The 16,867-nt window shown below is 47.5% G+C and overlaps 1 protein-coding gene across 6 annotated transcripts in view; it reads right to left on the reverse strand.

The window, feature by feature from the left end:
- The window catches only part of PAQR8 (progestin and adipoQ receptor family member 8), a 35,620-nt gene that overhangs the window by 13,331 nt on the left and 5,422 nt on the right, over nt 1-16,867 (reverse strand). For 3 of the 6 annotated variants that reach the window (XM_031603793.2, XM_031603794.2, XM_090136625.1), the window contains exon 2: nt 7,269-13,001. The exons of 1 other annotated variant lie outside the window; for it this stretch is intronic. In XM_031603793.2, the coding sequence (XP_031459653.1) occupies nt 11,925-13,001 (1,077 nt within the window). In that variant the 3' untranslated portion in view covers nt 7,269-11,924. Of the gene's footprint in view, nt 1-4,242; nt 4,385-7,268; nt 13,002-14,151; nt 14,156-16,514; nt 16,731-16,867 lie in introns of those variants that run through there. 2 more of the 6 variants (XM_031603795.2, XM_031603796.2) reach the window with 2 other exon arrangements.

The following is a 16,867-nucleotide window of genomic DNA, read 5'->3' on the forward strand; positions in this document are numbered from 1 at the left end:
ACTGCACTTGATCTGCCCTAATATTTATCTCACAAACCTTTTGTTCCCTACTCTGTGCTACAGCAGTGCAAAACTCCAAGGGACCTCACTCTGTTATGCCCTATGATGCTCCCTTGACTACTGCATGAGGATAGCTGTGCACCTTCTGTGCTTTCTGTTGCTGTTTTGTTAAACCTCTCCTGGGGATTTCACAGGATTTCCCTTGCTGCCTTAAGTCAAGGTGTGTCATGCTTTCAGAACTGGAATTAGGAAACATACTGAAGCATATCAGTTCTCCCCACAACTTATGTAAGGGGTCTGCATGTAAAAAAACCACAACCACAGAGTGAGATAGCAGATCCGTGAGAATCCTGTTATGACAAACAGAATTCTATATAACATTGACAATAGGATTCTCCTGTTATTTTTAGCTTTGTTGGTTTATTCTTGGTTTTGACCTTCTTAGAGCTCTTTCCTGTCTTTGCTATCTGCTTCATGTCAGCTATCAAGCCATTCTTCAAGTGAAATAATTATCCATGTGTCACTGGAAGGTCCCCACTTTGCTTATGGGCACAGAAGAAGGCATCAGAGCTGTGAATAGGATGTCAGCTCTGTCTGCCCAGTTGTGTTCTTCCCTGCTGAAGAGGAGGATTGGACTTGGCTGGCAGGAGGCTACTCAGCTTGCAGTACAGCCCACATCTGCTGCTGAAAGCATTTGGAACAATGTGTGGCTGGCTGGTCCCACTAACAAGGAAAGCAGGAGAAACTGTGAGTCCATGAGCATGAGCCATCCTTGGAAGCATTGCCTCCTCCCTGGAAGCATTCCAGACCAGGCTGGATGGGGCTGTGAGCAACCTGGTCTAGAAGGAGATGTCCCTGCTTGTAATAGGGGGATTGGAACTGGATGATCTTAAGGGTCCCTTCCAACTCAAACTATTCTATGATTCTATGATAAAGTCTCTGCCTTTACTTTGAGTTTTGCCAAATCAAACAGAATTGAAGGCATTTCTAGCCCTGAAGGAAAAAGCTTCAGCTCCTTTGCCAAACTTAGACTTGCAATCAGTCCAACCTCAGGCATGTGAACCACTTCTCCTCCCCCCCCTCACTCGCCCCCCATGGTTAAGCCTCTAATCTTATTTATACCTTCAAGGCCCCACTTGAATTTCATGTCATTGCCTGTTTTCTCTCTGAGCTGGTACTACACATCTCTCAGTGCAGCTAGAAAAACACGTTCAGGTGAAAACAAGATAGTTTATTGGAGACACGTTAACAGAATGTTTCATAAACAGCAGCCCTGCCACAGGATTGCCATTCCTTCCTGTTCAATAAATACCAAGGGAAAGCTGTGGAAATAACATTAAAGGAAAACGAAGAAGTTTGTCCTTAGATTGGCAATATCAGTGCTTGTCAGAAGCACACAGGCTTTTAAGGGCATGAATGCCAGGCTACATCTCACAATATCAGGTGAGTAATGCAAAACTGAAAGGGAAAACCCAGAATGTAAACTCCTAATCTCAGCTGCTGCCAACCCATATTGGATAAATACTACTGAATTAAGTGTTTCTTGCCATGTCTGTAGAGCTTCATACAAACACTGCTTCTCCTCCCAGGGTCTCAGTTCCTTAGAGTGCATCTGAACACTAACCAGTAACTACCTACATTATCTTATCTGAATGCAGAGGTTTTCTACAGCACGTCTCCAAATTCCCATGAAAAAACAAGAATTATGCTGACCTTTTTATAGGCTGGAACACAGAGGCAAAGTGAGGTGATAGCACTCACTGAGCAACAGTGCAAAGACATCTCTGGAGTCCAGATGTCCTTAAACATCATCAATAGGGCAATATTTCCAGTTACTCTAAAATAACAATCTGCTATGCTAAATCCTGTGGGTGTTTCTTCTGCACACAGCACCACTTATGGCAGTAGAAGCATTCACATGACTAAAGCAGGTGGAGTTTTGCTGATAGGAGAAATAATATTTTGCTAGGGGCAGAGATTTGCATTGTAAATTTCTAAGTCGTTACTGAGAATAATGCTGAGATAACCTTTATAACTGCACGATTGAGAGTATTTGTTATGAGTGAATGACTCCATTTACTGTTGAAAACTCAGTCGTCACTGACTTAGAAAACAGCGTGACTGTTTGTGCTGGAAGGCACCACTAGGATTGGTACAGTGGAAGTTAAGAGGTCCTGTGAATGATATGGGTAGAACAACTTTGATTGACCTGCAGCAAGGCTCACCATCCCTTCAGAAGGTTTACCCTATCAAATCCCAAAGCCAGGATTGGGTTTTAACGTAACGATCTTTCTTTTGTGGAGAAGGATCTACAAGAGGTGTCAGGAAGACATGGAAGGGCTTGCTCTGGAAGGGTTAGTTTTCAACAGGATGATCAAAGATGTAGAGTACTGCCCCAAGATTTTTGTTTGTTTTGCAGTGGAGAATGCACAACAAAGGATCACATGCAAGTGCATGATGTTCCTTATCCTGCAATGCCAGAGCATAATGGGACCTTCCTAGGTACTGGGAGGAAATGGAGGAGCCCACTCTTAAAACTATTAACTTCCACAAACACATCAAGCATGTCCTGATGTATCCATTTCCTACTGAAGGTTGTGAACATTGCTTCTGAGCGAAACAGGAAAATTCAAGGACATTGGTTTCTCAGGCTGCCATTATAATAGCACTGAATTACAGTGCCAAGACCTGAGATGTTAACTTCCCATGGAGAAGGAAGTGCAGAGTTGTCAGGTGCTCCAAAACAGTACTGGAAGGAACTTGGGGAGTATCACTTTTCATCTGTGGTACAGCTTTTGCAAGAGGATATTGGGAGCATTTGGGGTTATCAGATCCTCATCTTGTGGACTATTGGGAGTGGGGAAAAGGAAAAATTGCTTCCTTGTTTAGTTATCTATTCAAATGCAGAGGATGAAGCTACTTTTTCCAAGGAATATTAGTACAGCTGAGAAGTCTCACTTCCTTGAGAATCCTGGAGGCTGCAGTGGTATCAATTCAGTGGAGGGATACCAGTTCTCTGAACAGACTCTCAGTTCTCAGGTTCCAGAGCATCAGTTCCATACCGCCTATCAAGGATTAAATTCTCCAGGGGATATAAGGAAGGCATTTATGGAAGCATCAGGTGACACATGGGTCTTGGCTCAGGGCAGTATCAGAATGAGAAGTAGGCTCATAGAATCACAGAATGGCCTGGGTTGAAAAAGACCACAGTGATCATCGTTTCAACCCCTTGCTATGTGCAGAATCACCAACCACCAGACCAGGCTGCCCAGAGCCACAAAAGAAACAGAACACATCATTTGAGAAAACTGAGTGGTATAGAGTCAGTGTTGGACTAATGCTTCCCTTGGAGTATCATATGAATTGGCAGGGTAACTAAAGAATGGATTCAGGGCTGCTAGATCTCCCAGGGTTAAGTTTGCAGATAGTGGTTCTGTTTTGGGAAACCTTACTCTCCAAAGCTATCAGGAAAGTTTAAGGGGACATCAGGTGGGTGCAAAATGCAATGGCATCTCAGGGATGAATTTAAAAGCACCAAGGAGGCTGGGCTCAGCCATATCTGCTTGTCTGGGAACAGGCTTGAAATTGCATTGGGAGAGCTCAGGGAGCTCTTGTGGATGAGGTCAGGGGAAGCAGGTGGGTTCAGTGAGTTCAGTTCCCCAAGGAGTGAGCTCAGCAGGCAGCTGTTAGCTTTGGAAAAAACCAGCTTCCCTGGGAAAAGTGTTCAGTGGGGATCAGATCCCTTGGGTGAGTTTATAAGGATCTCAAGTCCTTCAAGAGTCACTTTAGTAGATATCCTGAGGGGTGTCAGGTGACTGGGGCATAAGGTATTCATAGGATACCAGTTCCCCCAGGGAGTTTAGGTTAATTGAGGAGGTACCCAACCTCTTTGGGGATTAGTAGGTGGTCCGGGCAAACGGCAGGCTGACTAGGATAGGCCTTTGAGGAGATATAAGGTGAATTTGGAGATAACAAGTCTCCTGGGGAGTTAGAGAAGGGTCTGAGGGAGTACCAGGTTCCCTGGGAATGTGCTCAGGGACACCAGGCTTCCAAGGGAACCAGACAGGCACGGCTCGCTGAAAGGACCCTGGAAGAGCCAGGCCGTGCAAAGGCCTCACAGGGCTCCTTCAGCAGGGCTACCTGCAAGACCAGGTAGGGATTGGGGGTACCCAGGATGGAAGGGGCCTGAGGCACCGCTGCCGAAGGTTCCCGGGAGCTGGACTGACCAGGGGCTGCGCTCACCATGGGGTCCCTGAAGGAGCAGCCCGGTAGGAAGGGCAGGCCCGGCCTCGGCTCCGAGCTCATGGCGGCTGCGCTCGTTTCAAGCGACGCGTCTCCATGGCAACCACGGCACGCCCCAGTGCGCATGCTCACTAGCCAGAAGGCGCATGCGCACTGAGCCGCGTCTTCTGCTTGGCGCATGCGCCCTGAGCGAAAGGGAGAGGGGTTGCCGTGGCAACGGGAGGGCGGGAGCGGCCTTGGCCCGGCCGAGCGCCCTGTGGGGCTGGGCCTCGGATGCCACCGCCCCCGTTGTGTGCAAAAGCAGCTGCCTTGGGGCCGGGGAAGGTGTTGCTGCTCGTATTTCTCTTATTTGAGACGCCCTTCAGCCCGCTGCAGGCTGCAGCCATGTTCCCCTCGCAGTTGGGTCTGTGTGTGTGGGGCTGAGACATGCCTATCTCCAGAACGGGCTGCAGAGCCTGCCCTCCTGAGGGGACAAAAGGAGGGGCAGATCTGTACCTCCGTGCTCAAAGTACTCAGTAGGAAAAGCGCTTGTGCTCATTTACCGTCTGTTGTCTATATACATACGTATTAGCTGTGAAATAGCGGGTTGTAACACTGACACGGGTTCCCCTCAACGTGAGTTTTCACGTATAGGAAGCAGGAAGAGAAAGTTCCCGTGGAAAAGTTGCTTTAAGTGTAACAGATAGAGGGAGTCACATCAGTCACCACAGAGAAAAAGAGGGTTTTGTGTTTCTTCCCTTTGGTGCCTTTAAGACAGAGCAGGCTGTGATTCACAGGCAGGCAGCAGGATCTGAGAGCTTGTAAGCAGAAGTCAAGCAGAGAGAAGCACAGAGACAAAAAGCAGCGGGGAGAGATAAAGGCGTCTGATGAGCTCAAAAAAGGGAAATAACTTGAAGGCCAAGCAGGGCTGAAAGGCAGCAAGCAGACAGTGAGGAACTTGGATGTGGGTGTTGGGGCATAAGCAATCTCTCTGATTTCTCCTGCTGTGGTACCCAGACATCATTCAGCAGGTATCCTGGGCAAAACAAGGGCCCATACCTTCCTCAAGGAAGGAACTTTCTCCTTGGGCCGTGTGTTATTCTGACAGCTCCTTATGCACAGCTTGCAGTGGGGCAGGAGAGCTGCAATCCCACAGTTTGCAGGGGGGAACTAAAGCAAAGAGAGGCCGTGAGATTTATGCAGGGTCACAGAGTAGAAGCTTCGGCTCCAGACATGAGGAGGGACTGGATCAGAACTCTTCAGATCCTCTGAGTGTTTGAAGGCAGATGGGGATGAAGAAAGTCGTGGCAGAAAGGGGCATCTTTGACACCAACTTCTGTACATTCAAATCAATCTTGGCAAGGTTAAGACAAGCCTTATCATCCTCTTGCATCACTACAGCTCTACTCGTGAAAAGCAAAAGGATCAGTGTTTCCTGTAACAAGATTTCTTAGCTCTTATCTGCTTAAAGCCCATGTATTTTGGAGGAAAGGCTGTGCTGTTATGTGTATTCACACCCCTGTAATGTATGGCAATAAAAAGCCCAACCTGTGAATCCCCATGCTACAGAATGGCCGATGTTTCAGTATGCCCTATCTGTGCTGTGAGGGATCCAATGACTACTTACACAGGGTTTGTTAAAAAACACTTTGAAGTGAAGGCTTGCTGGCAGTAGGCTGAAATGTGATACCCACAAGCCTGGTAAAATCAGGGATTCATAAATCAGAATGCTGTCCCACACTTTCTACACTGCTTTGTTGTCATTTGTACATTGCGCACTTGGATTTTCCCTTTCTTCCACACGCCATCTATCCCTCTGGCTCCAATGGACAAACATTTGATAAAGGTATGTTAGGGTGCTGCTAAAAAATGAGCTTAGCGCTCTTCACTTCACAGCTAGAGGAACTGCTTTTGATTGAGAGTGGATCTTACCTTCAACCTGAACAAAGCAAACAACGTCAGAATAAATAAGCTATCACTGGGGACAGCTGCAGAGTTTGAGACCCAGCAGGTGGCTTAATCCCTTATATTTCAGGTATGTTCAATCCTCATTTTCACGCTGGATGAACATACTTTTCTCTCTGGAGTCAGCAGGAGCAGCAGGCAACGTGGGGAAGCATTCTTCCCCTGACCTACTTGCAGAGCCGAGCATCAACAGCTGCTTAACAAAAGAAAGAAGGAAATATCTCATTTGGAGCTGCTTGCTAAGGCTCTGCCTCATATTCCCAGAGATCTGCAAGGATAAAACCAGGCAAAGATTGCCTTGGGGTAAAAGAACCTCTTCTGACGTAACTCAGAATATCTGCAGCAATATCAGGTGCTCGAGATCATACCTTCTCTCTCATTCTCTCCTCTGCGTGGAGACAGATCAAAACGCTTTGTTCCTCTGACTTGGAAGCTCTTGTATTTTTTGCATTTGACTTCATCTGCTTGGGATAAGCCCATTCCCTCTGTTGCTAATAACAGTCTCTAGCTTTCCAGCATTGAGGAGTTGTATGCGTAAAATCAAATAGTGAAAGCCACGTAGGAAGTGCATTCCCTGAAGCAGTATTGCCAAGCAGCATACCACAAGCCTCTATTTTTGTTTCTTGTTAAAAAGGTTAACAGCCTTGTTGATCTGTTTTGGTATTTTGTCCCATTCTTCTTCAGTTTTTACTTCATGGAAACATAAAACCTTGGCTTAACTTGTCTGGCAAAATCCCTGTCACTTACGCAGAGGGCGAGACGTTTGCAAAGCACATCCCTGGCTCGGAAATGCATCTCTTTGCAGGGCTGGCTGCATGCCCGCTTGAGTGGGAGCATTTTTTTCCTAAGCCTGCCTGCAGAGCTCCAGCAGGGCCTGGAGGCTGTGCTTTCGTGGCACTCGGGCCTCTTGCAGCCACGAAGGTGAAGGCATCTCGCCCTCTGCTGGGTGGAAGCACAGTAGTACAAAGGCCTTGCTCTGTATATGACGATAAGAAATAATGGTTGAAATTACTAGCATAGTGCTAACAGAAGGAAAAAGCGCAGACTTCTTAAGTGACTGAAATTCACACTGGAATTCCTAGAGGTGGGGTATGTATGTGATTGTGTGTGATCGCACTGGGCTTTAAACCAGGAATGATGGGAGAGAGAGAGTTACCAAAGCCCAGTGAGGGTGTAGTGGACAGAGCTGACAAGCAAAGGACCTGGAGCTGTTGGAGCCATTAGGATGCTCAGAGCCTGGAATCTCTCTGCTACAGAGACTGGCTGAAGTGTTCAGTGTCCAGTGTTCAGCCTGGAGAAGAGAAGGCTGAGAAGAAGAATGTATAGCAGCCTTCAGGTACTTCAAAAAGTGGAAAAAAAAAAACAAAAAACCCTAAAAGTTAAGAGGTTAAGATGGAGATGGACTCAGCCAGGGATTTGAAGTTACAGAACAAGGGGAAATAGCTTTAAGCTAAAAGAAGGTATGTGAAAACATAGTAACTATCACAGTTACTATGAAACCTGAAGGTGCCTTGAATTACACAGCTAAAACCACATCCCGCTGTTAATTATTGTCTACTCCTACTGTAAGGCCATACTTTCTTCCTAATGATTCATAACCTTCTCTATTTATGCATTTGGGAACTTCACACCACACCAATCATTTTACTTTCACAGTTTTGGGTTTTGTTTTTTTTTTCACTAAAGGTTTTTAAATAATGATCAGTACAGTACAAAGCTTAAAACATTACCAATGTTTTCAACAATACAAAGTCAGCAGATGGAAGGTGGGAAGGGGATGGTTAATATCTAACACCCATACCCTTCTCTACTTCCCAGGGGAAAAAAAAAAATACAAACTCTTTTGTTCTTCTGTTTAGTAACAAACAGTGCTTAAAAATAATCATGTCAGTAAAAAATGTAAATTGCAAGGCACATGAGGAACCCGTCCTTGCCCTGCTACATAAATCACTAGGCAAAAACCCAAGTTTAAGGCAAGTTTAAGGTACCTCTCTCCATCCTCCCCCTTCTGCTCCATACACCAGGGAAATCCTGTCCCCTGTTAAAAACAACCACAGACCAGCAGATAACAAAGAGGCTGCCCCTGGTTCCTTCGGTATAAATCCCAGGAGGTAACAGCATAAGGCACATTGGGATGACTTCTCAGCTGACCTGTGCAGATCCAAGTTGTGAGATCTGCTACAGTACTATCGTAAGACCAGAGATTCTTGAGGGTGAGGGCCTTCAGGATCCAAAAAGTGCTCAACTCCCTGCCACCAGGACACCCAGCCCAGCCGTGCCTCCTCAGAGGAGCACCAGGATGGACGAAGCTGTGCTCCAAGCAGCGAGCCCAAAGGAGAAGACCCTGGCAGGCTCTCACTTTAGCACAGTTGCACTTTTACTGTCTCAGCAGCTCTGGTCTCCTCTAGATCAACAGCACAGTTCTCAGGAGGGCACTGGCAGCCACTTCCCAGTCCTTCCCCTCTTGAGGTGGAGCAGAGTGCTGCTCAGCATGTTGAGTTTGCTCAGGTAGGCAGCCAGGTGCATAAGGCACAAGTCCTGGGGTGAAGGAACAAAACTCTTTGTTGGAGGAAGATGAGGAGGATGGAGAGAAAGACAGGGGAAGCTCCAGTGTAGACAAGTCCCTTCAGACACCAAGGGTGCACCCTCACAGCAGCAGCAATCTGGGTGGCAGCTGCCTGCAAAATTGACCCATCATAGTAATGAGGAAGTCAGCTCCAGGTCTGAGTGCAGGGCCATGCGGGCACATGAGAGGCTTCACTTGAGGGGTACCATGGAGATATGCAGAAACACCACCACTGTCACACCACAGTTGATTCAGAAGGAGAAGTTTCACTTCTGCTGTAGCACAGAGATGACATTTGACCAGAAATACTTCGGAAAATTCATGAAGCACCTCCTGCTCTGCTGTGAACTGGACAGCATTACTGTAATTATCCTTCTTTAGCCAAGGGCAGGACGTCACATATTTTCACAGCCATAGAGAAGCAAACGCCTGGGTGACCCCTGTCTTTTGATACCAGTATGACTAAGTGATAACAGCACAGTCTGTTGTTAGCAGCAATGCCCACTCCCTCCGTTTTAGTTCAGAACAAAACTGTGGACCAGCCTGTAACTGGCTTATTCTCTGTTATCTGCCACAAAAGCAAAGCAAATTTGGCTGTGAGAAGCAAGCACCACTCCCACTGGAAGTCTTCTTCCAAACTGAGAGGAGACCCACATATGCAGGCAGCACTGCTGGCCAAGTAAGCTGGTTGGATGTTAAAACCAGGAGAAAATTACTGACATTTTTTCAGTTGGGTTGGTTTTCTGCTGGTCCATCTCCCAGCCATTTTCTTGCTCCAGTCAGATAAACCTCTGTGCAAAAGGTGCAGTGTGAGGAGGTGTAAGTCAGTAAGCAGCGTAGGAAATGAAGTCATTAACAATTTCTCAGTGCTCCTAAGCTGGGCTAGATGTGAACAAGGAAGCCCTCAGTGATGGGAAAGGGTGGAACTAGATGACTTCTCCAAATTTCTCCTGTGATTTCTTCTCTTGTAATCAAAAATTGCTCTCCTCATCCTTTGCACTTAATTTATCAATTAGGCCAGAGTTTCAGATTTGTGCACAAAACCTTTTTTTTTTGTTGCAGCAAGGTACCTATTAATAGGTGAGTTTTCAGAGATGCAGAGATGTTGTTGTTTGGCCCCCATGCTCATCCAGCAGCACAGCATTACTTCCTTCAAGCTAATCTTGACCCGGCTAGGAGGCTCTGTAGATAAAAAAGCTGAAGGCAAAACCTTTCTGGCTATTAAATCAGGCATGCATGCACATGCACAAATACATCTCACTAGTTAAAAACCAGATCAAGTGCAGAAATCAGTGCTTGCCCTGACAAATCATATCCCCAACCCTAAAGTCTTCCTGCTCAATACCAGCAACCACCATTCATTTGCCTGCCCTTGGATTCAGCGAGACAGATCTCTGGCTGGAATTGATCCCACACCTTTCTTGCTTTCAGTGAAGATTTATGTATCGTGGTAGAGATGTCATGGCATTTGAGGCTTCAGGTCTTCTGTAAGAATACAGCTGGAAGGACTCCGAGTTAACTGTGAAAAGTGAGCGGTACGTTCAACAGAAGGTATGTAGTCTGGAATCTATCTGTATGGGCTCAGAGCATCCAGTCCTGTAAGTGCTACTAACTTCAGTGCCACAATATGGCTCTATACCTCAAATATCCCTCCAGCAACTACAGAAGAGATTCATTTAGTTGAGGACACCGTAAAACAACCCTTCCTACTCTTTGGACAGGGGTGACCCACAGACACCAAGTGTCCCTGACCACTATATTTGCTACTCCACACAAGAACCTCCAAGTTCCAAGGACAAACCCATTCCAAGGTTACAAAAGACCTTAATTCTGTCAACCTGCTCCTGCCTTTTGCCATCCTACCTTCATCTAATGCCGATAAAAACATGCCTGATTCAAAGCCCCATAAGTCGGAGAAGAGCAACCTTGCAGATTCATGGCCATCTTTCCCACAAGGTCCACCAAGGATTGCTTGGCATCCTGAAAAGAACCATTAAGAAGGGAATAAAGACTTCACACCCGCTTCATTTTCATCCTCTTTCGGCCATGACCATTCCAGGAGCCCAAGGAGGCCCAGGGCCCAGTGGCTTTCCCATACCAGACAGATCACACCCAAGTTAGTTCTGCACTGCGTGGTCAGAATTGGAAGCAGGTCAGACTCACATGGCAGATGATATGGGATCAGTCTTTGCAGGAATGTACGAACATGTCACAGAGGCAGAAAAAGAGGCACTTCTCTCAACAAATGTATTTCCCCTCCCAGTGCCAGCATCTTGAATGCTGATGGTTGCAGGGGTGCTCAACCTCTACTACTGCTACTGAGAAAAGCTACGAAAATCAGCTCCAACCTGTTCCAGGGCCAAGTCCTCAAAGGCAAGTAAGCACTTAAAATGGAAGGCAGGAGCCTCTGAAGAGCTGGGACAGCCTGCTTAGTTTTGCCTAACATCCCCAACCAGGGGGTGGCTGGACCACAAGAGTGCCTGGCAGACATGGGGGTCAGGTTCAGTTCCAGTTGATTCTAGAGAACTCTAGGTCAAGTCTCGGTCTGCAAGCATACTTTGCTGATGTCACCTCAGCAACCTGCTATTGAGATACTTCAGGGGGTCATAGATAAAATCTTGTTTATCTGAGCTGGAGCTGGAAAAGGATTAGTCCAACCACTGTAACACACACCCTTGCAAATGAACCCTAGAAAAGAAATCTTACAACTGCCTTTGATGTTAGCAAGTCTCTCCTCAGCCAGCAGAAATTGCAAACCCCAAAGATGTCAACGTGTCCACTCAGAGGCCTCATGGTGGGTTCTCCACTGTGCTGTGTACCCTAGAAAACCCTTCTACAGTCGCACAGCCCTTTGGCTACTGTCCTTCACATTCAGCGAGGTATCTCCCACAGGTTTACCAGAGAGAACAAAGAACCTCTGCTTATTCCAGTATCCTTGGTTAAGTGACTTTTGTGGCTTAAAACACCCCATGTCCCCCTGCATGGCAGAAGGCAGCTTCTCCTGTGAAAATGCATCCAGCATGAAGTGTTCAACCCTCCACCCCAGTCCAAGGTCCAGGTTAGTCACAGTGTGTTAGGCAAATAAGCCAGTTATGCCTCTAAGATGCTATGCCCCTTTTCTTATTATTTTTTTTCTTTTTGGGTGGTGTCATGCCCATCACCTTCACGATTCTCAGGAGTCCTTTTTAGCCAGGATGGCCTTGATCCTGCATCGCAGGATGTAAGCTGTGATGGCACTGCAGGCCACCAAGCCGAAAAAAGAGACGCAGGAGAGATAGATGGAGAAAGGCCCATGTCTTTTTAGGAAAATCTCCTGCCTGTTCTTGTAATCCAAACAAATGGCCTCCAGCTGCGATAGGGTGCAGATAGCCAGGAAGGTGTGGAAGATCTGGTGGGCATGGCCAACGATATCACAGGAGCCAGGGAAGTACTTCTCAGGAACTGGGCAGGAGAAGAAATAAGCACTGATAAGGAAAAACAGTATCTGGTATGTGTGGTACCAAGCAGCATCTTCCTCACAGCCCCCCAGGTGACACACGACAACCCGGTGAGCGACAGGACTGATATCCAAGATGAAGGCCAGCCCGGCTGGGATCACCTGGCACATTTTCCTCATGATGGGGTAAGGCCGTCGGTACCGGTATTTGGCGTAGCAGCATCCAGCACATGACAGCCAGCCACAGAAAGCAGCTGCCGGGAGGAAGAAAAGCCAGAATTTGTCATACCACGCTTGGTCGGAGCTGTAGTAGAAGTGGGCCAGGGCACTACCGTACTGGTAGGTGCTGACTCCAACGTAGTCCACAAAGTAGAAAGTGTAATGGTACAGCTCTGACTTGGACTGCAGCAAGTGGGCCAGGAGGCTGCAGGTCAGGTAGGTGACAGAAGAGAGGACAAAGATGAGCAAAGGCAGAGACCAAGCATCCAGGGGTAGCTGCTCACCCTCCACAAATGCTTTGAACCTCAGCAGCACGGCCAGCGCCGCCAGGAGATGAGTCCAGACATTGACCACCTCGTTGTGCTTCTGGAAGAGGCTGAGGAAGTAGTACCGCCAGTCCTGCCCAGTGGGACGGTACCCGGCGTGGATGTACGGCTCACGGAAGAGCTGTGGCACCTCTCCTTCTGGGACGGTGCATGGCATCTTGGGGAAGCCATCCTCCAGCAGGCGGGGAAGGCGGCTGAGCTGCGGCCCACTGAGGGACAGCGTGCTGAGGCGCTCCAGGATGGCCGTCATCACTGGGGTAACGTCGCCCTGCAGGAAGGAAAGAGGGAGGAAATGTTAATGGGAATGCAGTGGGAGAAGAGCGTGGTAGTGCTGCTGGATGGGATACAGCATGGTGAAAATATCAGGAAGAATTTATCCTCAGAAAGAATGGTGATGCACAGGAACAGGCTGCCCAGGGAGGTGGTGGGTCATCATTCCTGGAGGTGTCCAGGAACCGTGGAGATGTGAGGAACGTGGTCTGTGAGCATGGTGGGGTGGGCTGCAGTTGGACTCGGTGATTGCGGAGGTCTTTTCCAAACTTCATGATTCCATGGTGATATCAAGATGCCTGTAGAGGCAAAGGGCTTTTCTTGACTTGGCAGACCTAAATTCAGCATGGAAGAGGATGTCTGTGTGGTTCGGCTTAGATTAGATAGAAACAGAAACATGACATCCTGCCCTTAGTCCCCACCTCCTTGGCAGTCTCATGGGGCTTGTTCAGGGCTAGCTGCCAGTAAGGGGGTGCAAGAAGCAGTCAGGGGAGATTTAACAGTTCAAGAGAGATTTAGACTGGATATAAGAAGTTTTCTTTTTACAATAAAAGTAGTGAAGCACTAGAACAGAGTACTGGATGCCCCGTCCCTGGAGGCACCCAAGGTCAGGCTGGACAGGGCTCTGAGCACCTGATAGAGCTGTAGGCGTCCCTCTTCATTGCAGGGAGTAGGACCATATGGCCTTTAAATGTCCCTTCCAACTCAAAATAATTCTATGATGCTAAAGCACCTGTGGAGGGGGTTTTTCACCCTTTCAGCCAGAACAAACCACTCAGGAGGACATAATGATTAATCTAAGGGTAACTTGCTTTTCTTTAAGTGGATTTGCAACCAAATCCTGGAGGCTACAAATAAGGCTGGCTTCCCTGCCACATAATTTGCAGATGGGTTGCATGCTCAGGGCTGCAGCAATCAGTGGGCAGAGGGGAGAGAATTCCACAGTCCTCATGCCCACCTATGGAAGAGGCAGCAGGAGTGGGAGATGATAGTGAAACGAGAGGAGCTGGGCTGGATTACCTCACAGTGTTAACTTCACCCCTAATAACCTGTTTCCTTTCCAATTCAAGATACTTCTCTTCCCTGCTGGCACTTACAGTACATTAAAAAAAAAAACAAAAAGAAGAAGAAAAAAGAACTCATCACACACGACTGTGCTTAGACTGAATTTGATGCTGATGAACCAGACTTTGTACTCATGTCCAGCCAACATGCATATTTGCAGGACTGGGGCTGGACTCCTAAGCTCATATACACCCAAGTGCATAGAGACAACCAGAAAGCAAGTAAATGGTAATGAGTATTTTGTGTGAGTGTGAGAAATGCTTTATTTTTCTTTTGTAGCATCTGCTGCAAGAGGCAGAGGACCAGTCTGAGCAAATGCACACCAGGAGGCCCTCAGCAATCTGGGGACACTGCATGATGTTAAAAACCAAGAGGAAATGAAAGCAGAGATGGGAGCTGACAAACAGTCCCAGGGTGAGATAGCACAGAGAGCCAAGTTTGAGCAGACTCTGCACTGGCTTGCAAGTCTCACTTCCCCTCACAACTCAAAGCTTCTGATAACAGACAAAACATTTTCACTGTACTTCCTTGTTCTTGCAGATGGGAGCTGTCATAACTGACATTGCTGCATTTTCCAGCCAGTTCTTTCTCCTTGTGCTTTCCAGGCTTTCTTCGTTAGCATCTCAGGCCTGTTTGGGTTTTTTTTCCTTCTTTGCCACAGAGAAAGTGGCTGCTGCGTCTGCTGGAGCCACTCTACAAGAGTTGGAAGGAAAGGTGGTTTCTAAAATGGGGTAATTTAGTGTCACAGCTGTGCACAGCTGAAGGCAGGGCCCTCACTGAGGGTTGGACATTGGCAGATTCCCTTTATTCCTGTCTTAAGTGGGCAGACCCACGATTCAGCAGCTTGTGTATTCCTAGGAGATACGTGCCAAAATTTGGGATGGCAGATTTGAACTCTGAGGGGATAGCATGAAAAATGGACAACACTCCCCATCCCCAGTTCCAATGAAGGTACATTCATTTGTTACAGTCTGTTCTGACTCCTTATTGCTGATGGAGAAAGAAAAAACTCATTCATTCAACTTAATCTAGACCTCAGCTTCAGGATAAAGCAGCACCCAGGCAAGGAGAGCAGCTCTGGCTATGCAGCATTGCAATACTCCCCCTCTATTGCCCTATATAAATGCTGTTCTAGCTACAAGTACACAGCACAAGGCTATATGGGGAAAGCTATCTCCATCCTAGCCAGACCCAATACATAGGTTAATGGTTAGGCTTGATGATCTTGAAAGTCTTTTCCAACCTCAGTGGTTCTCTGATCCTGTGTCTCCTGTGGATGGACAGGACTTGAGGCTGAGCACAATGGGAAGGGCACTGGTTCTACCGAGATGATGTTTGTCTTCCTGGTCTAGATGCAAAGAGGCTACATGAAACCTGTGTGTATTCACATCCCCAGGCAGGCTCTGCAAAACTCCCCGTGAACTGGTGGTGTCTCTCCAGCACAGGCAGTTTTGAGCTATGGAAAGCAGCTTCTCAGGGTTTTGAGCACAATCCCATGACCAATTATGACAATCCATTTTGCAGCAGCATGCCTGCTTCAAGGACAGGCTCTCTGGGGTCAGCATGCATCAGGTAGAGCCCCAACCCATTGCCAGTCATTGCAAACACCACCAGGCTGCCCTGGTACTGCAGCAGCTGATTGCATCTATTTGCTTAGGCATCCACTGCCTCCAGATGATGTGGAAGGGTGTGAGTATGGACTCTGATATGCTTTAAGCATCCTGAACTCATCTACCTGTCTGTCCACCTGCTCTCATGTTTTCTGCCTCACAGCATTTGCTCTGATAAGATCCAAGTAAGAGGGCTTATCATAGAACTGTCCAAATTGGAAGAGACCTTTAAGGAAGGGTCCTCTAGGCCCACTCCCTGCACTGAACAGGGACACCCACAGCTCCATCAGTGCTCACAGCCCATCCAGCCTGACCTTGGCTGTCTGCAGGGATGGGACACCACTGCTTCTCTGTGCAACCTGTGCTCGTGCCTTATAACTCTTATGGTAAAGAAACTTTTTCCAATTTAATTGTCCCTTCTTTTAATCTGAACCATTTCCCTCTGTCCTATCACCTAACTTCCAGCATTTGCTCTGATATAACCCAAGCAGGATGGCTTGAACTCCATCACCCAGCATCTCTTTAACTAAGCATAGTCCAAGGATCCGTGTTTCCTGCACAGGGTTCAGCGCTGCATCTTCACCTCAACTCATCCCAGCACAATGCTGCAAAACCCTCCAGGAAGGTGCATAGGCACCAAAACCGCTGCTGGGGCTCATAATGACAAGGTGCAGGGCAAAAGGGCTCCCAGAGTTCCCCAAATGATGGAGGAGACAAACACCTGTGCTGACAGTGGGACATCAGAAACTGAAAAATCTGGACATAGAATGGATTGCACAAGCAAAGAGCAGGGTGCAAGGATGCAGATGGATGCAAGGGCACGCTGTGATTTCCACTACCCCTGGCATGCCTGCTTTGCATGCTGATGAGCATATGAAAGGGACAGCAGCATCCGTACCAGGCACAGGCTGGCTCTGGCTTGCACACCAGGATTTTGCCATGGTCTCATCTTGGATACAGCAAGCATCGCCCTTGAGCAGAACGAGGAGAAGGCTGGGCACTGAACTGAGAGCAGAGATTCTTCGTGGCTGGGAAACGTCAGGTTTTACAGTGCAGAGGGAGGGACAGACATTTTCAAGCTAACAGTCCGAAATCACAAAAAACACATGCGGTGCTCAGACAAACAGTGAGTAAATCAGGAATCCAGCAGGCTTATTTTAAACCAAACTTGTGACACCGAGAAGCGAGA

The sequence above is a fragment of the Phasianus colchicus genome, chromosome 2 (genome assembly GCF_987193195.1).
Source record: "Phasianus colchicus chromosome 2, bPhaCol1.hap1.1, whole genome shotgun sequence".
Classification (NCBI taxonomy): Eukaryota; Metazoa; Chordata; class Aves; order Galliformes; family Phasianidae; genus Phasianus; species Phasianus colchicus.